Source organism: Taudactylus pleione, unplaced genomic scaffold (assembly GCF_031769625.1).
Source record: "Taudactylus pleione unplaced genomic scaffold, aTauple2 ptg000016l, whole genome shotgun sequence".
Taxonomy (NCBI): Eukaryota; Metazoa; Chordata; class Amphibia; order Anura; family Myobatrachidae; genus Taudactylus; species Taudactylus pleione.
Window position 1 is genome coordinate 44,660,177 of NW_028284418.1, and position 20,911 is coordinate 44,681,087.

A 20,911-nucleotide genomic window follows, 5' to 3' on the forward strand; every position below is an offset into this window, starting at 1 on the left:
TCTCCTAAAATGTAGATATACCATTTCACAGATCATTGTAAATGCATACTTACCGACATTCCTGGGCAGCTTAAGGGGACCTGCTGCTATCCTCTTCAGGGGGCGGGACCAGACGATAGACTGCATTAGGCCCCACCTCCTTTACAGGAAACCGCTGCGATTCGCGGGTCCGTGAGGAGGGGCGGGGCTAAATAACACATTTTGCGCCCCTTCCCTACGGACCCGAAAATTCCAGGTAAAATCTCCCCATCCTGCCCACTTCACTAGGAAGTGTGCAGGATGCGTGAGATATGCCTACTCTTCTGGGGGGTTACCCAAAAAATCGTGAGCCTCCCGCGATTCCCAGGAGAGTAAGCATGTATGGGTGAATGAAAATCATTCTTCCAAATACAAGTATCAATGAGTTTGCCATTCCCAGCCTTAACACCTACAGCTTTCAGAAAGTGCCACAAAATAGGAGAGTCTGAAAAACAACAACTGTCTTCTCTACATGCCTGCTGGGACATTTTACACCAAGGCACAAATGGACAATCCTTACTTTGCACTTCAAAGAAAAGGCTTGTCCAGTTTACCATATCACTTCCTAAGTGAGGATGTCTAAATAGCAATTTGTCAACCTTTTAAAACAAAATAACTTACATCTTCCTCATAAATGCATAGTCTGTACATTCAAACAAGTCATAGACTATTAAGTATACTCTGCTATATACACCAGTGCATTGCAGATCAGATGCAGTGCTCTACCGCAATATATATGTACATAAATACAGTTTATTATAAACCATGTGCAGTGTGTGTGCTTTTATACTGTGTCCACGCTGGGACTTTAACTCTCTCAGTGCTGGTGATACTGGAAGCTGCTCAAATATGGTCCCACAGCACGGGAGTTAACCATTTTAGTGTCGCAGCGAATATTTTACCCACGTGTGGCTGGTCTAAGGCCACAGAGCTGTTAGCAGCAGTGCTCTGATCACTGATTACCAAGATGCCCATATACATGAATGTCACTTGGACATTTTGGGTGGGAGTGGAGGCATCAATCCAACTGGTGGTAACTAATAAAGGGAGAGGTCAGTGGATTCGGCCTGTCCCCTCTGCTGCAGAGTCCCTATACTCCATCCATTAGAGATGGAGGTGCACTGACATAACAGCAACCTCCGACCCAATGCGCTACTATGCATGCATCCCTTGTTTACTCTTCTACTTCCTCCGTGAGACGGTCTACAGACATATAAAAAGATTGCATATACCGCTGTGTCACCACTGCTTGGCAGCACATACATTCCACTGCCACCACTGAGTGTATACAGTACAGGAGTCTGCTCCACATAACGCACAACACCTCTCTTAACCCATTTCTGGCTGGACCGGTTACATTTTTATTCTTGCATTTGTTTACCTGCTGCATTAACCCTATGTTAACTTATATCCTGTATTCTACCTGGTTAATAAACCAATCCCTGGCTAAGCTATTTATCATGTATACTGACCTTCATCACACACTGCTTACACCTATATTGACATCTGACAATAGATCCTCTCTATGACTACAGGAGGAGCAAAAGGGCAAACAGAAGTATGTGTGGGGTGGGGAGGGTGACTGCTCCCCCTGCGAAAAATTAGTGTATTTCTGGTCCCAGCCAGTGCGCTCACTGTCTATTTTTTTTCTTGCATACTTGTACCTGATCCCAAATCTGTGCACTGGTCAGGGAGTGTCTCTGATTGGCTGTGCTGAGAGTTGCCTATACTATTGTGAGAGTTTCTGATTGGCTATGCTGTGCACCACCATAAGAAGGAGTTCAGAGGAGACCGGACTGGTTTTCACCATCAGTGTGCCACAGATAGTGTGAGTCAGAGGCTGATGAATCTAGGTTAACACACACACACGTGGTCCCCCCTTTAGGTATACTTTCTGTGCAGACATCTATACCTAAAAAATGCTTGTATACAGATGCAAATACAATAGGAGTAGTTACAAACCTATACTATAGTACAACACATACATTTGATTTCTAGATCAAACTGCCCCCCTCACAGCCCCCTTTACACTGCCCCCAATCATAGCTATGACTGTCCCCCCTTACAGCCCATACTGCTCCCTCTCACAATGCCTCAATTTACATCTAACTGATCCCCCCCACACCACTCATACTGCCCCCCCTCGAGATCACACTGCTGAAACACTCCTAACTCCCCATCCCCTGCTCTCCTTATATCTCCATCACAGTAACCTGCACACTTTGGTGCTGTCTCCTCTCCTGCCGGCATCCTCGCATTGGACCGCTGGCCTCCACCGTCTGCACCGTGTTGGACTGACCACTGCACCAACTGGAAAGTGAAGATGACAGCTGGTGCCCATGCTTGACCCTCCTCCTGGTCCTGTGACTCAGTCAGTCCTGTCTGCAGTACTTGTTGGTAGTGGCTCCCCTACGTCCCAACAGCTAGCGTGGTCAATGTTAGACACTGAGCCTGTGCTGGCTATAATGCAGATGAGGCACTGGGACCCCCCTTGCCCTGAGAGAATAGGGGGCAGGACACATCTGGGCCGGCACAACGGGAACTTGCCTGATGTCCTGGCAGCGGCCCAATCTGCCCCTGTCCCTTTTTGTCCCTCTGAAAATGGCTGGGTGCAGGGGAGGTCAGGTGGTCTTAAGCGGGCTGGAGATAAAAAGTCCTGTGGGCTGCACCACATAAAAGAAGATTTTTTTTGTATAGACGGCTCAGTGGCGCCCTCCAGGGACCGGCGCTCTAGGCAACTGCCTAATGGTAGCGCCGGCCATGGATGTTTGATTAGTAAGTGTAGCAAGGCATATGGTGCCCAAAAACATCACAGGTACCCATATTACATCAATAGATACATAAATTAAGCAGAGTACAGAGTTTCATACTGATATTGATATTATATATATATATATATATACACATACCCACATACATATATATGTCATTTGATCAGGGTAGGAGCTCCCTCTCCTGGGATAGATGGACACCTCCAAACACACAGCAGCCAGGAAACAGCACACTGGTCCAGGGTTTTCGTGCAAGCTAGCCTCAGTTAGTTTTGTTGTGCAGTAAATCAGAAAACATAAAAATAAATCCTAGCCTGCTGGGCACTAACTAAACAAAATATTCCTTCTCTCAAAGAGCCTACTGCCCACAAAACAATCATAGGCATATTCACAGAACTTACAAGTAGTACATTACATGTCTCTGAACAAGCCTGTCTGCTCTCCCAAGGTATGAGAAACTCAGCCAAACTCTGACACAACCTTTATTAGCCTCTCACAGCTGCAGGCACTAATTAGCCTGCTCTCAGACTGAAGTCCTCAACACTTGAAACGGTCTTGTAGATGGAGCTCTCCCTTCTCTCACACATCCAAACCCCTAGGACCCATTATCCGGCTTTTACTCAAAGCCCAAACTGTAATCAAGCAGACAGACATTTCTTGGGGGTTTAGAACACATAGGTCAGAAAAGGTGGACAAATATATATGCTATTTAGTACTTTACCAGTGCTTCTATCCAGGGCCGGCGCTAGGCTGTGCTGCGCCCAGCGCCGTCCTATGTTGCCGCCCCTTCCCTCCTCCGCTCCCTCCCCGTGAGCTTAAATATGACCTATAGTGCTGGGAGGGAGGTGGGCATTTCATGCGCCCTCCGGAAACAGTAGCGCTCCGGGCGACGGACCTGCTTGCCCGTGCCTGGAGCCGCTACTGCTTCTATCACATATCCCCCCCTTTGTTTCAACCTGTGGGGCGGATCAACTGCAGCCCCCAAACAAAATATATATACGAGACAAAGTGTCTGTATTGGCCATTTGGCTTCCTGGCCTGTGCTCTACAGAAAATTAAAGTTTTGCAGTGCCAAGAACCATTGCTCTCCATATTTTTAGACATCCATTTTAAAGGGGCATGATCAACGATCAACCTGAACTTCCTTCCCAGCAAGTACATTTAACTTTCTGCTCAAGTAAATAAAAGGTTGTTCTTCACCTTCTTTATTCTGGGACAGGACCGCTCCTATCCCTACTTCTGATGCATCAGTTTTCACAACAAATTCCCTGTTAAAGTCAGGTGTCAACAAAACTGGTTGGGTACACAATGCTACCTTTAACTCCTGAAAAGCCTTTTCTGCTTCTGGACTCCATTTGACCATATCTTTCTGTTTGCCTTTGGAAAGGTCTGTCAGTGAGACTGTAATGGTGGCAAAATTGGGTATAAATCTCCTATAATACCCTGTGATTCCTAGGAATGCTCTCACCTGCTTCTTGTTTAGGGGTCGTGGCCAATTTTGTATTGCATCAATTTTATTAAGTTGGGGCTTTATTAAACCTCTGCCAATGGAGTATCCAAGATACTTTACTTTTCCATCCCTAGACAACATTTTTGGGGGGTTGGCTGTCAATCCTGCTTTACAGATGGAGTCCAACACTACTTGTACTCTGGGTAAGTGAGACTGCCAATCAGGACTATAGATGATTACATCATTGAGATAAGCAGCAGCAGCATACTGTCTATGGGGCCTTAGAATTGTATCCATCATCCTTTGAAAGGTAGCAGGTGCCCTATGTAATACAAATGGCAACATCTTGTATTGGAACAACCCTTCTGGTGCAGAAAAAGTTGTCTTTTCTTTGGCATTCTCAGTTAACGGCACTTGTTAATACCCTTTGGTTAAGTCTAGAGTGGTTAAATACCTTGCTGTTCCTAATTTTTCAAAAAGTTCATCCATCCTAGGCATTGGATAGGCATCGAACTTTGACACATTATTCAACTTACGGAAAACATTGCAGAAGCGCAAACTCCTGTCAGGCTTTGGAATAAGCACAATGGGATGTGTCCACTCACTATGTGATTCTTCAATTATACTAACTCCAACATTTTTTACATTTCTTTGAACACTGATTCCCATTGGGTTTCTGGTAATCAATAAGGCTTTAAGTTACCCTTGGGTCAGTGATTATGTCATGTTTAATTACTGTGGTTTTACCCAGTATGTCTGAAAACAAAACCCTATTTCTTATAAAAAAATTCATTAGCCGTCTGCTGTTGAACAGTTGATAGGGTTTTAGCTATTGTTACTTCGGGAACCAAAGGTCCTGGGTTTACTGAAGGGGCTGGGATGGCTGACATAGCTGCTCTATCCTTCCAAGGTTTTATAAGATTTACATGGTAGATCTGTTCTGGCTCTCTTTTCCCAAGCTGGTAAACTTTATAGTTAACCTCTCCCACTTTTTCTAGGATTTCAAAGGCTGCTTGCCATTTAGCTAAAAGTTTACTGTGGGAACCAAAACAAACACTCTGTCCCAAGAGAAAGGACGTGTAACTGGGCATTGCGAACGTACACCCACTGCTATGCCTTTTGGGCCTGTTCCAAGTGCTCTCTCACCATTGGCACCACTGCAGCAGTTCTTTCCTGCATTTGAGAAACATGTGCAATAACAGTTTTATATGGACCAGATTGCCCCTCCCATGTCTCTTTGGCAATGTCCAGTAATCCCCTTGGGTGTATCCTGTACAACAAAGCAAAGGTGAAAACCCTGTGGAGGATTGGGGAACCTCTCTTATGGTCTGCAATAAAGAAGGAAATAAATAATCCCAATCTCTTCCATCTTTATCCACCACTTTATTTAACATGTTTTTTTAAAGTTTTGTTAAACGTCTCCACTAACCCATCAGTCTGGGGGTGATACACAGAGGTTCTTAACTGTTATTTTAAACAGGTCGCCTAACTCTTTCATGACTTTTTACATAAATGGGGTACCCTGTTCAGTAAGGATTTCTTTAGGTATTCCCAACCTGCTAAAGACATGGATTAATTATCTAGCTTTGGTCTTTGTTGATGTATTGCGCAATGGTTCACTTCCAGGTACCTGGTAGCAGAATCAATTATCACCAAAATATATTGATGGCCCCGGGCAGATTTTATTAGAGATCCAATCAAATTCAGAGCTATTCTTTCAAACAGAACCTCAATAATGGGTAGTGGGATAAGTGGACTTTTAAAACGTGGCTTTGGAGCATGATACTGACATTCAGAGCAGGATGCACAAAAATCAAATACCTCTTTATGGACCCCTGTTATAAAAACCTCTGTAAAATGTGCTCAGTGTTTTTTTCTACCCCTAGGTGACCTGCAGTTATGTGACCATGAGCCAGGTCTGACACCATTCTTCTATATGCCTTGGGAACTACCAATTGTTCCACAATTTCTTCCGCTTTCTAAGTCACTTGATACAAAAAATCCTGGTGTACTGCGATGTGAGGATAGGTTAGATAGATGGATTTAGAACCCCAATGTCAAAAATGATAAATATACATATTTGTACAAGTCTGGGGAGTACTGCCAAGGACAAGGTTAGTCTAAAAGAAAAAAAGAGAAATCGGAAAAGAAATGTCCTTTTTGCTGGTGCACTAACAAGAAAATTGTTAAAAATTAACTTTTATTAATTAATATTAAGAAATTGTTATATTCTCTCCAGTGAAATATTATTAAATATAAAAGAAGCGTCTTTGTGTGCTTATTGTGTGATATTTTGTCTGATTCTCGCACCCGCGCGTGCAAATGGCAAACTAAGGATAGGTATTAGTATATTGGAAGTCTGATCTATCATGAGCAGGTCACAATGTGTGTAGGTCCAAAATAGCAAGTCAGTAATGCATTTAATTGGGACCAATTATATGTGGAGTAGTGCTAATGTAATATCCCTATCAATTATGGGGTAATATTCTGCACTATCCACTACATACCAAAACTGCCACGACATGCACATGAATTGTGGTAGTAGTGTGTCCGTATACCTAGGTAGCCAACTGAGACTAAAATAAACGTGAGATGTCAGGTTGGTAAATTAAAGCATTGATTCACTTGTTCTCACAGAAACCCTAATAGGTTAGGAGAGTGAAATCATATGCTGCTAGGTTATCCCGCATAACTCTCTAACTATGATGTTGGAGCGATCATCCAATGTTCATTTAGCTGCCAATACACATGCAGACAAGTCTGACAGCAGGGGTTGTGTGTGTATTGAATCAGTTCAGTTCAGTGAATAATTGAATATAACGCCATGAAGTGTGTGGATATTGCATCAGCCCAATAATAAATAATTAAATCTGGTAATAATGAGCTATGTAGGTATTATATCAGCTCAAGCAGTATAAATTATAAGAGCATCACATTAACTCTACTGCTGTAAAAATCGATGTTCGTATTTAAAGGTATCTGGGCAAAAAGCCATATCCTTAATAATACAATGTTGCAAAGTCACACCAACTCATTATGATGTTAACAGCACGTGTCGTTGTGCAAAAATAATAACATAATCTTTGCTGTTCATTGAACTTCAGGTGAACACTGAACTGAAGTTAGCAGTAAAAGTTTGTAATGATAAGAGCCTTACGTCAGCTCAATTAGTAGTGTGGTTCAATCACACAGCATGGGTTATCCGAGCCTTACATCAGCTCCTTAATATTAATAGGGTTGAATCCAAAAGCTTAAATTATATAGATATTACTTTAGCTCTGATAGTATATAATGTATGAGCATTACAATAGCTCTATAGGAATAAGTGTCTCAGATGCACTGCACATATAATGAGTAAGTTGTGAGAGCATTACATTAGCTCTGCTGCTAAGAGAACCAGTGTTCATGGTCAGAGGTATCTGGGCAGGGAGCCAGATCTTTAGAAATACAGTGTTGCAATATCACAGCAACTCGTTATGAAGTTAGCAGCACGTATAACTGTGTGAAAGCCATAACAATCTTTTGCTGTTCATTCAGCTCTAGATGGACACTGACTTGAATTTAGCAATAAAGGTTAGCACTAGAAAGAGCCCTAAGTCAGCACACTTAGTAGTATGGTTCAGTCACACAGCGTGGATTATCTGAGCCTTACATTAGCTCACTAATAACAATAAGGTTAAATCCAATAGCATAATTTATATAAATATTATTTTAACTCTAATAGTGTGCAGTATATGAGGATTACATCAGCTCAATAGAAATAGGTGTCTCAGATGTACGTTTCACATCTGAGAGTTTTCTCAAGGCCTTGAGAAAAGTCTCATGTGAAACGTACGTCGGTGGCAGCAGTGATTATCCTGCTGCAATGAGCAGATATATCACTGCTTAAATGTCTGAAATGCTGTGATGTGAAAATATTTTAATAATCACCCATTATATGCGCTGTGTATCTGAAACACCTATTTCTATTGAGCAGATGTAATGCTCATATACTGCACACTATCAGAGTTAAAATAATATTTATATAAATTATGCTATTGGATTTAACCTTATTGTTATTAGTGAGCTAATGTAAGGCTCAGATAATCCATGCTGTGTGACTGAACCATACTACTAAGTGAGCTGACTTAAGACTCTTTCTAGTACTAACCTTTATTGCTAAATTCAAGTCAGTGTCCATCTAGAGCTGAATGAACAGCAAAAGATTATGTTATGGCTTTCACACAGTTATACGTGCTGCTAACTTCATAACGAGTTGCTGTGATATTGCAACACTGTATTTCTAAGGATCTGGCTCCCTGCCCAGATACCTCTGAACACGAGCACTGGTTCTCTTAGCAGCAGAGCTAATGTAATGCTCTCACAACTTACTCGTTATATGTGCAGTGCATCTGAGACACTTAGGGGCCCATTTATTAATGATCACATTTTGCAATGCGATCAGGGCATGCAGAACCGCCCCTGATCGCATTGCAAAATGCGATCCTATCTGCCGGATGTATTATCCGGGACATGCAGGGAGAAGGGCTCCGAAAAGAGCCTTTCCTTGCGATGTCTCCAGAGGGCAGTTCTGCGCTAGCGCAGTCCCGCGGACTGCACATGAGCGGTGCCCATTGCCGGCAGAGGGATCTGGCAGATCCCTCCGCCGGCTGATATGCGGTAAGTCCCCATAGACTACAGCGGCTAACGCTATCTTTAGATAGTGTTAGCTGCTGGGGCCAATATCTGGAATGCTTCGCATTCCCGATATTGATACATTTTGCAGCATCGCATCCCCCATAGAAACCTATGGGGGAAGCAGCTGCCGGCGGCAATGGAGGGATCGCAGCAGGTATCGGAGATAGCTGCTGCGGTCCCTCCTTCATACATCCGGGGGATAATTAGTATTTGAGGTAAACCCCCAAAAACAGGTGTTTTGGGGGAATTTACCTCAAATTCACTTTGATAAATGGGCCCCATATTCCTATAGAGCTATTGTAATGCTCATACATTATATACTATCAGAGCTAAAGTAATATCTATATAATTTAAGCTATTGGATTCAACCCTATTAATATTAAGGAGCTGATGTAAGGCTCGGATAACCCATGCTGTGTGATTGAACTACACTACTAATTGAGCTGACGTAAGGCTCTTATCATTACAAACTTTTACTGCTAACTTCAGTTCAGTGTTCACCTGAAGTTCAATGAACAGCAAAGATTATGTTATTATTTTTGCACAACTACACGTGCTGTTAACATAATATCGAGTTGCTGTGACATTGCAACATTGTATTTTTAAGGATATGGCTTTTTGCCCAGATACCTTTAAATACGAACATCGATTTTTACAGCAGTAGAGTTAATGTGATGCTTTTATAATTTATACTGCTTGAGCTGATGTAATACCTACATAGCTCATTATTACCAGATTTAATTATTTATTATTGGGCTGATGCAATATCCACACACTTCATGGTGTTATTTTCAATTATTCACTTTCACTGAACTGATTCAATACACACACAACCCCTGCTGTCAGATTTGTCTGCATGGGTATTGGCAGCTAAATGAACATCGAATGATCGCTCCAACATCATAGTTAGAGAGTTATGCGGGGATAACCTAGCAGCATATGATTTCACCCTCCTAACCTATTAGGGTTTCTGTGAGAACAAGTGAATTAATGCTTTCATTTACCAACCTGACATCTCACGTTTATTTTAGTCTCAGTTGGCTACCTAGGTATACGGACACACTACTACCACAATTCATGTGCATGTCCTGGCAGTTTTGGTATGCAGTGGATAGTGCAGAATATTACCCCATAATTGATAGGGATATTACATTAGCACTATTCCACATATAATTGGTCCCAATTAAATGCATTACTGACTTGCTATTTTGGACCTACACACATTGTGACCTGCTCATGATAGATCAGATTTCCAATATATTAATACCTATCCTTAGTTTGCCATTTGCACGCGCGGGTGCGAGAATCAGACAAAATATCACACAATAAGCACACAAAGATGCTTCTTTAATATTTAATAATATTTCACTGGAGAGAATATAACAATTTCTTAATATTAATTAATAAAAGTTAATTTTTAACAATTTTTCTTGTTAGTGCACCCGCAAAAAGGACATTTCTGTTCTCTATCTCTTTTTTCTGATGTGAGGATAGGAAAATGGACTATCAGAGTCTACGAGTTTACCATCAATTACTTTTGCATTCTCCCTAGCTTTTACCAGAGTAGAATCATTTAACTGCTTTATGGCAAATATCTCTTTTCCTACTTCAAGATCAGGCAGACAATCAACTGGTTCAATAACATTTCTTATTTCAGTGGAGGGTACATCATTTGGTGCCCCACTACTGCTCTCAGCATTTTCTGGTTCCCCAATCACGCTAGAAAAAGGGAACATTTCAGACTCTGAAGACACTCCCAGTGCTACTGTATCAGTACCTTCTCAAATGGTTCTGGGTTATTTGCTTCTGTAACAAATTGGCTTTCCCACTACTTCCAGAAGTGGGCAATGTCTCTCCCCAATATTGCATTATACATTAAGCCAGGAACCAAATCCAGAGAGACTACAGTGGAACCACAATGCGTTTCTATGTTCATTTCCGCAGTAACATAATCCAGAGTATCCCCATGTACTGTATGCAAGGGGTTCATCAGTTCGGCTTTCATAAGAGTAACCAGGCTACCAGAATTTAACAGAGCCTCTACCAGATTGCCTTCTATAGTGACTATACACATTTGCTTATCTATCTCAGCCTGTCGGTCGGCAGTGTAGGCTGGCTGAGCAAAGAAAGACATTCTGTGGTTGACATAAGCAGTATCACATCGCATAGGTTCAGAGGTAAGTGAACAATTAGCAGCAACCTGGCCCAACCACTACATCAAAAACATTGTATCATATTATTATCTGGTCTTTTATGGGGTAGGAACCTTCCTGGCCCCGATGGCTTACTTCCAGATTTCAAACCCACAGGCTTAGGTTCATTCCACCACCCAGCACCCTTCTCCCCTGGAACAGTTTTACCGGTGGTCACGGGAGATTGCCATTGTGAAGCTATAGCCTGGTGGGGTTCACTTAATAGTTCCTCAGCTGCCACATTCCTCTCCACCATTTCAACCATTTGGTTTGCTGTTTTAGGGACCGCATGGCTCACCCATTTGCACAGAGTTGTAGTAAAGACCATAGGTACTGATCCATAATGAACCTTTCTACGATCTGTGGTCTGGTTAGAGATTCTGGCTGTAGCCATTTTGTGGGAAGAAGAATGAGGTCATACATTTGAGAGCGTGGAGACTTTTTGGTTTGGCATTACCAGCGGTGGACTCATTGGGCGCGAACAAACACTGTGACTCCCAATCGAGTTAGGATTTCCTGTTTTAATTTATCAGTCTTTGGCATCAGTCAAGCACAAGTCAAAATATGCTTTTTGCAGTTCTCCAGGCAGGAAGGGTGCCACAAGATTTGCCCACTGATCTTTAGGCTGATTCTCTCAGCTGTTGTTTCAAATGTAGTAAGATACGCTTCAAAATCATCAATCTGGGTCATCTTTTGCAGGAAGTGACTGGCACATATGGAGCGAGTGTTAGTTGAAACATCAATGGAAGCATCTCCAAAACGGGCTACTAGCTGCTGTTCCACCTCTCTTAAAGCCTGGCAGTTTTCCTCTATAGCCACTTGTTGAATTTCCTGCTGAGCCCTGATTAATTCTTGCTGAATTTTTTTAATTACCTGCTGAACTCTGGTAGCTTCCTGCTGATCTAATGTAGCCTGGAGCTAGGACTTAACAGTGTCCTCCATGTTCTCTTTGGGTGTAGGCTTGAAGCAGAATCTGGCTTCCTTAAGCATCTGCCAACGCCACCACCGTGGATTTCACAGAATACGAGTTGATGTCCAAAACAACAGATTAGTTTCTGTCACTTTAAACTTCAAATGTAAAACTTTTCTTATTGCTGCAATTTCAGTGTGTTGCCCGCATTCTCCACCACTTGTAATATGATCAGGGTAGGAGGTCCCTCTCCTGGGGTAGATGGACACCTCCAAACACACAGCAGCCAGGAAAGAGCACACTGGTCCAGGGTTTTTGTGCAAGCTAGCCTCAGCTAGTTTGTATTGTGCAGTAAATCAGAAAACATAAAAATAAATCCAGGCCCATCTGGGTACTAACTAAGCAAAAGATTCCCTCTCTCAAATTGGTAGGGCCCTCACCACAAACATAGGCATATGTACAGTACTTACAAGTAGTACATCAAAATATCTCTAAACAAGCCTGACTGACTGCCTGTTCTCCCCAGGTATGAGACACTGAGCCAAACCCTGATACAGCCTTTATTAGCCTCTCACAGATGCAGGCACTAATTAGCCTGCTCTCAGGCTGAAGGCCTCAACACCTGAAATGGCTTAGTGGATGGAGCACTCCCTTCCTTCTCACATCCACACCCTCAGGACCCATTATCCGGCTGTCACTCAAAGCCCAAACTGTAATCAAGCAGACAGGCATGTCTTGGGAGTTTAGAACACATAGGTCAGAAATCGTGGGCAAATATATATGCAATTTAGCACTTTACCAGCGCTTCTATCACAATATATAAATATACCCATATATATATATATATATATATATACACACACACACACATGCACACACATACAGGGCTATTTTTCTTGACAAATAGGTTCAGGAACATTGGATGGAGTTACTGAGGGTGCAGCTATAGAAAAAAATATATATATATTACATATACTTATATGTAGCATATATATATATATATATATATATATACACACACACACACATATATAACTTAGAAAAAAAATATATGTGTATCATAATAAAACTTATCTTATGGAACACATATATATATATATATATATATATATATATATATATTTAATTGTTTTTCTATTAAAAGCTGGTCTTGCCTTTAAAATAATTGCTGCTTTAAAAATATGGGAAGACTCACAGGAATTCCCACAGCAGCAGCAGCTCGCAACCTATTACATAAGTACCATCATATCATTTACTGTGTTAATTATTGTGTTGGGATTGGGGAACACCTGCAACTCTGCTGTGGTGAGCAAAACCAGAGGCAACAGAACAGTGACAGAGTCCACACTAAAGATCCCTAATCACACTTGGGTATTACATCTGCACAAACTGGTAATGATAATAAAACTGTAGCGTTCAGGGTGATTTTACATTTTGTAATCATATGTAGCATCATTTCTATGCTAGCAATATTAGGTCTTAACTTGGTGGTTGATAGGGTCTTATATCAATTCAAGTTCAATTTAAAAGGTGCCCACACACATAGCGATCTGCACACGATCCCACGATGTGTGCGATTTCCCCTGAACTCTCCTCCGGCAGCTCCCCGGCAGTCCTACACACGATTTGGAGTAAAAAAATGTCCACTCTGACTTAAGATCTATCGTGCATCCAGTGCATTGTGTCCCAGATTGGCAAATCTGCCGTACAGCACAGCAGATCTGAAGATGCGATGTACGAGGAGCGGGGACACATATTGGCATTGTGGTCATGAGTGGACACTCACGATTTGGCCATATTTTACACGATTTATCGACACGATTCGTCGAAATTGGCCAAATCAGGTAAAATATTGTTATGTGTGTGGGCAGCTTTAGTGATATTGTGCTAAACCATAATATTATGTGTTGCTGTGTATTATTTATCTTTTTTTTTCATCAAATGTACATTCTGGTTTTTTATTTGAGTATATGAATTCTAATATTTGGCTGTAATAAATACATTTATTTGTCATTATATAAGATGCATTGATGGCCTCTTTGAAACTTCTTGAAACCGGTTGGATGTTGCGAAGGAACAGAAGAAAATATGATAAACTGAACATCATTCTCAAGAACTCCTTTAGCAAACTTGTCTATCATCCTGTAGGCAAAGTGAGATATTGGGTCACTCCACTGTTATTTTTTGAAGATTTTAATTCAAACATTGTTTCCCAATTGGGTGACAATTTTTTTGAAGTGAATGAAGACCTGGTAGATACGTGCATCCGAGAGCACCTACTTCATAACCACCCGGATATAACACTTTGTGGCCAAATAGAAACAACAGCTCCACATTCTGTGATCTTTGAAGCCAAAACACCACAGGGAGATGCGCAAGTGTATGTGTTTAAACAAACAACTTTAAATGATGTTTTGCAAACAAACTCTACAGATGATCCTTATGAAAGCTTCCAGAGAATGTCAATGATGGTAAAAACATGTCAAAGACATGACAATATTGTAGCATTGAGGAACGAGCCTACAAGAGGTGTCTTGCCATATTACGTAGTTGAAAATGATACACCTCTGTTACTCTTCTTGCATGCAAAGGAAAATCAGCTCACCTTCCTGCAAATGATTGAAATGCTCATTGGTATCACTAAAGCAGTTCATCACTGCCACAGCAAGAACATTATACTTTGTGACATCACACCAGCTAGCTTTATAATTGTCCCCAAAGACAATGGAACTTTCCAAATTAAGTTGGCCAGTTTCATGCATGCAAAATGCCCAGTATATGAAGAATCCAACAATGCAGCACTGGGATATGTTGAAGAGTTAAATCATCCTAGTTTCCAAGGTAAAATAATGATGTAACAGTTAATGATAAAACTGTGATCCCAAACACCTTATAGTAGTAGTTACCATGGAGGGGTTCCCTTCAATGTAGCATTTCTCATGTGGTGCCATTGCACCCACCTTTGTGCCTGGTACACATTTTGGATGGTACACATTTCTACAGATATTTTTGTTTGATCATTTGCATTTTCTGTACTATTACTGCTATTAGCATAATGTGCAAATAGGCGAAGCCATGTAAAATATACACAAATTAAATTGAACTTTTATGTATCTTCTTTAATGATGTGATCATTTTTAAACTCAAACTCAGGACCTGATTAATCAGAGGACACAGGGACACAGATTTCAGATGTTCGGGAATCTGCACATGCGCTGGACCCGTACTGTGTATGTGCAGTACAGATCTGCAATGTTGCTCGCACTTCAGTATCAGATTGTCAGTGATTGACAGTCTGCTGCCATTTCGGGTGGGGAGGAGGTGGCAACTGCGGTCTCCGTTTCTCAAAACAAGGCCAGGACCTCCATCAGCTGACAGAGATTTCCTGGCATCTTTTTAGCACCTGTGGCGGCTGGCTTGCGTGACCCCATGGTCACATAGATGTTTCGACCATATTAGAGCTATCACAGCTGCTACCATGTCAGCTGTTTCGATAGCTAGTATGTCCTCTGCTGAATCAGGACCTAAGAGCAGTAATGAAACATTCAGACATTTAATTTCAAGAACGTATGGAGTTTGTTATATTGCATAAATTAGTTTACTTTAAAAAAAAAAATGTATAAACAAAAGTCACCCTTATAGGTACATTACACATACAGCAGTACTCAACAAGTACATTAATGAGTGGCCACATTCCAATTTGTCTCTGAAAACCAAAGTTGGATCCCAAACAGTTGGGTCACTCCTTAGTGTTCTTTATTGAAATTATAATCTTGTGCTCCTAAAATTACACCACATAGAAATTGGTGATTAATAGGAGCAGTGGGCTGGCCGTAACTAGAAGATAGTGTACTGTGTAAAGCTCTGTCCTGGCATCCATTATACATACCTCACAAAATCGTAGTTCGGCATCTCTGGAGTGTGGTCACATCGCAGAGGGGCATGGGCATATCGCAGAGGGGTATGGGCACATCGCAGAGGGTGTACCTTATCACTGAAGGGGTTTGGCCACATGCCCCTTATCTCTAGTGCTGGTCTCCTTCCTCAAAACTTTTGCTAGTGCTCCACAGTAAGAAGTCTGTTTAATTCATTCACGGCTGCTCTACTATGCCTAGTGGCAGTGGATGTAGATATCCTGCCAACTGCCTGGCGATTGTGACCATGCAGTCCCAGTCATGTCAGTGGTCCAGATCTCTGAAATAGGGGCAGTTTTGGAGGTATGATTGTATATTACATCTTTAAGTGTTAAATAAAATATTTCAGTATAAATCAGTTTGCAGAGGGATCTTAATTGTTTTAGCACTGCACATGCTCTGGAGCTGAGCGTAGGCAGCGATGGGCAATGCTGAGCCATGTAAAACTCAGTTCCACCTTTCTTCAGCTTGCAGCTGAAGGGGCATAACTAGGTGGTCATGGACAGTGCCAGAGCAGGGTGATTTTCCCCCTTGTGCCATCCCCGTCCCCAAACATGTGACATCATAACGTCACACTAAGAGGCCCAAGAATCAGGAGCATATTTAGGACACTCAGAGCCGCACTATAGACTGCAGGGTATATGCTAAGAGCATCCTTTGGATACTCCGGTGGCTCTGCAACAGCTCTACTGGCTGCAGGATGTAGTTCGAAGCCCAATGCAGGTGCCATGGGGCAGAAACAGTGCCACTCCCAGGTCCATATGCCTTGGGCGGTGGCACCGCTCACACACCCCTAGTTACGACCCTGGTAATGGGACTTTCTCATATAGACAATATTTCAGGTGAGTGTATTGACGGAATTACAGGTTATGCTGACTTTACATGTAATTACACCTATTTTCAGACAGACTTTTTGCACCAGGGTTAGTGGACCAAGCTAAGTGCAGTGGCATAAACCGCTTTGATTCCCATACAGCAACATGCACCTTGCAAAATAGACTCTAAATACTATAATACATTCCGCACAAATTTTAGCTAGCAGAAACACACCTACTGTACATAATACAGATACTGTGCCTTTTACAATTTGACAATTTGTCGAGGAATAATTTGTTCATTTGAAAGTATTACTTATTGGATTTTGCTTGTCAGGAACCATCATTATAAAATTAACATTACAAATCAATGTACCATTTATATCAGTATCCAAATCACTGTATAACTATTGATTTCTCTCCTATATAAGGTGACAATAAAGAGGATGTTGCAGCTTACTTTAGCGCTCCTGAAACTCTCACCAACAAAATCTTTTCCAAGTATTCGGAGGCATGGATGCTAGCTGCAACCTTTTATTCAGTACTGCTGTATGGCAGACGCCCATTCCAAGAGCTGGCTCATTTCAATGTGTTTGATTTTGTGAAGGAGGTACAGTTTTTAAGTCAAATAATTAATATATATTATCAGAACAGTGTGAAAAATGTCCACGTCTATGTACTAACGTATAGGTTTTTAGAAATGTAGTTGTTGACCCTAGCAATTAATTATCTTCTAGAAGGTTCTAGATAAATAAGTAGAATCTGATTGGTTGCTAGGGGCAACATCTCCACTTCTAAAAATCCGCACTGTAGTAAAAATATACCCCAAAATGTCTTTGATATCGACATGCAAGTTGTGGTTTGCCAGCTGTCAAGTTCTGTAGAAGAACGCTTCATTTAAGAGATTTAAGTTGATGTTCTCATGCAGAGGCAAGCAACAGAGAGCAGCTATTAAGTGAACTAATGTTGAGACGCTGACAACAGCTTTATACAGAACAATGAAGTCATCCAATACTGTACTGGGTGGTTGAGTGAGCCCGATTCCGAGGTGGACGCTATACCGATGTTTCAGGAACTTTTTTTGTATTGCACATGCGTATGAGTTGCACTGCGCATGCGCCAAGTTTGATTACAGACGACGGTCCCAGGCTGTGTTTGAAAAATGACAGTTGGGAGCTGATTGGCTGGCACCTTATCACTTTCTTATCACTTTTCACTCTGTCTCCTAACACTGCTTAGCAAATAGACCCCTCAGACTTGTATGCAAACCCGAAGGAGGGAAAACTGCGCATGCACATGTGCAGAAGAGGTCCTGCGAGACCCCTGGCAGTGTCCCTTAAGCTGCAGCATGATTGACATGCTGCAGCCATTTGGGGGTGGGAGCGGCAATGCTGATTGTTTTAAACAATGGGAGCGTGACGCAGAGGTTATTACCTGGCCGTGGGTGAGCAGTACCGGTGGTCATTCTTAGGCTTACTCAGATGCCAAATGGATGTGACCGATAGTCGCGATGGTGATACGATGCTGCGTCTTCAGATGCAGCACTCGGATCTGCAGGTGGGTAGAAGGCGTCTTATGTCCTCAGACACCTCCAGATGCAATAACATATTTTCACATTGCTACTGCATCCAAAGACACAGCGGTGATACTTATGGCGTACAACTGAGGCCCTGTGTGCTTCTAGATGTAATTCTCAGCACAGTAAGGGTGGAGTATTCTGCCTGCCAATGTTCTGCTCTAATAAAGTTTGTATTTGGTCTTTTATTGTGACAGATAAAGGAAAACCACACTGCTAGCATTCCAAGTACGCTCCCACCTGATCTATGGAAAATCTTACAGACTAATTTGGATTTCGCAGTGGAAAATCGCATGCTGACTGACACATTACTACATCAACTGGAGACATACAAGAATAATTTGGGTGCGTAAAATATTTTATACGTGGTTGATTGAAGATTACAAAACACTTTAGAATACAGTTCTGTTACAGTACATACACTTGAGCAAAATATTTATCCACTTAACTGGTTAATATTTTTTCTAAAAATCGCTCAGAAATTGTCATTTATGTTTGAACATCTACTTATCCAACACAATTTCAAACACATAACATCAATATAGATTTTAAATATTGTTAATAGAAATATTGGACCATCAATGGTCGCGACTTTACATTTCCCCATCGGCTGCTCCTCTGAGCACCCGCCCAGTATTCACTAGGGGGCTGAGGGCTGGTTCATTTACAATTCTCCGGCAGTTGCCTATCTCTGCAACCGTTGGTTGGGAGGTACTGCCAGGCTGCCCAATCAGCAGTGAACAGCAGATCAGCAGACACTGATGCAGAGGGGCTGGGAGATTAACTTCTTGCAGCCGCCCAGTTGACGTTTCTGACTGCTCGCATTGTTTGTGACCATGTCAGGTAACAACAGCCTGGAGTGGTCACAAACAATGCAACCACCCCAGTCAAGTGGCTAAAGGGGAAGCAGGCCTTCAGAGATTTCAAATGACCATACAGATTTGTCTATTTTCATTATCCTTGAAATTAGACAAATCATTAACACAGATCTTTATCTACACAGCAGATATGTTGCATCTAATGGCAATGAAAAGAAACAAATCTGCCTGGACAATAGAACATGTGAATGTGGATTTCCCGCTAACAAAAAATCTAGAAAATTATGATCTAAGGAGGTCTTTTTACTAAGCAGTGTTAGGAGACAGAGTGAAAAGTGATAAGGTGCCAGCCAATCAGCTCCTAACTGCCTCTCACAGGCTGTGTTTGAAAAATGATAGTTGGGAGCTGATTGGCTGGCACCTTATCACTTTTCACTCTGTCTCCTAACACTGCTTAGTAAATAGACCCCATAGTCCCTAAATGTCCAGAATACTTGTGACCCACAATATACAAGCATATTAAACAATCCCAATTATCCACCATTTCACATTGTTCCTGCTTGTCCACCATATTATTTAGCCTTCACCTAACCAGCATTTTATATACAGTAGCTACAATTTTCTAGCATACTATAGTAAATGAGTCCAAAATCCATCATTACTCACTACCTCCTAGTTCTGGAGCTGCCACTCAAGTCAGTGAGATCAGACTCACATAGTTAGCACAGAAAGCAACCGATGCAATTATTAAATAAATTACACAAGATTAGAATGAGTTATATAGATATATTTTTCACTCATACAATTTCTGAAAAAATTAAATTGACAATAAAACTATAGTCCACATAAGCTTTATTTCACAGAGATTCATTTAGTTATAAGGGTCCTACTGTGATGCATGGGGCTAGAGATCCCTAGGGGTAAATTTACTAAGAATCGTGTTTTGGCGAGATTGCATTTTGGTGCGTGTTTTGCCTGTTTTTCTGACTTGCAAATTTACTAATGACATATTCGGGTTAACAAGCACAAAAAGAACAGGCAAACACGTGCAAATACAAAAATAAAACAAAATACACCATTGAACCAACTCGCAAATACTTTCCATAGGATACAATAGAACTTGCGAATTTACCAAGAAACGTGTTTTCAAATTCCCATGTAATAATTGTCAAACTCACGCAAAAACACACTTTTCAAATAGACTATCTCCTAAGCTGCATGTTTGCAGAAGCACTGCACAGATCAGTGAGATCCATGCAGTGCTTCTGTGTGCGTTAGTGTAAAAAAAGTCATAAAAATAGAAAGGAAAAAAAAAGAAAGGTGTAGGGTCCCCTCCTAAACATAGCCAGCACCCGGCTTTTTGAGCTGTTGCAAGTTAAGAAAATAAGGGGTAAAAACTACGTGGGGATCCCCCATATTTCCTTCAACCAGCACCAGGCTCTTGAGCAGGTCCTGGTTGTAAAAATACATGGGGAAAAGATGTAGGAATCCCCTGTATTTTACAAAACCAGCACCAGGCTCTTTCTAGCAGGGGTATAATGCTGCAGCCAGGGGACACATTTTACAGGGACCCCTGGCAAAAGCATTCTCACCTCACACTAGTCAGCCCAGGCTGGGGATCCCCGACAGAGGTGGGAACCCCCAAATAAAGGTATCCTGCCTCTCCTGGTTACCACAGGCATGGGCTGAAGTCAGCGATATCCCCCACATCCCTGGGTGCTGGATGCAGGGATGATAGTGTTCATTTATTGCATAAAAGTAATATTGTCT

General features: G+C 41.7%; 1 protein-coding gene across 1 annotated transcript in view; it reads left to right on the forward strand.

Annotated features, from left to right (window-relative positions):
* Positions 1 to 20,911, forward strand: part of LOC148541994 (uncharacterized) — a 141,854-nt gene that overhangs the window by 60,956 nt on the left and 59,987 nt on the right. Inside the window, exons 8-10 of the mRNA XM_088476742.1 lie at positions 14,041 to 14,859; positions 17,179 to 17,357; positions 18,521 to 18,668. Coding sequence (XP_088332868.1) covers positions 14,041 to 14,859; positions 17,179 to 17,357; positions 18,521 to 18,668 — 1,146 coding nt within the window. The remainder of the gene's footprint in view (positions 1 to 14,040; positions 14,860 to 17,178; positions 17,358 to 18,520; positions 18,669 to 20,911) is intronic.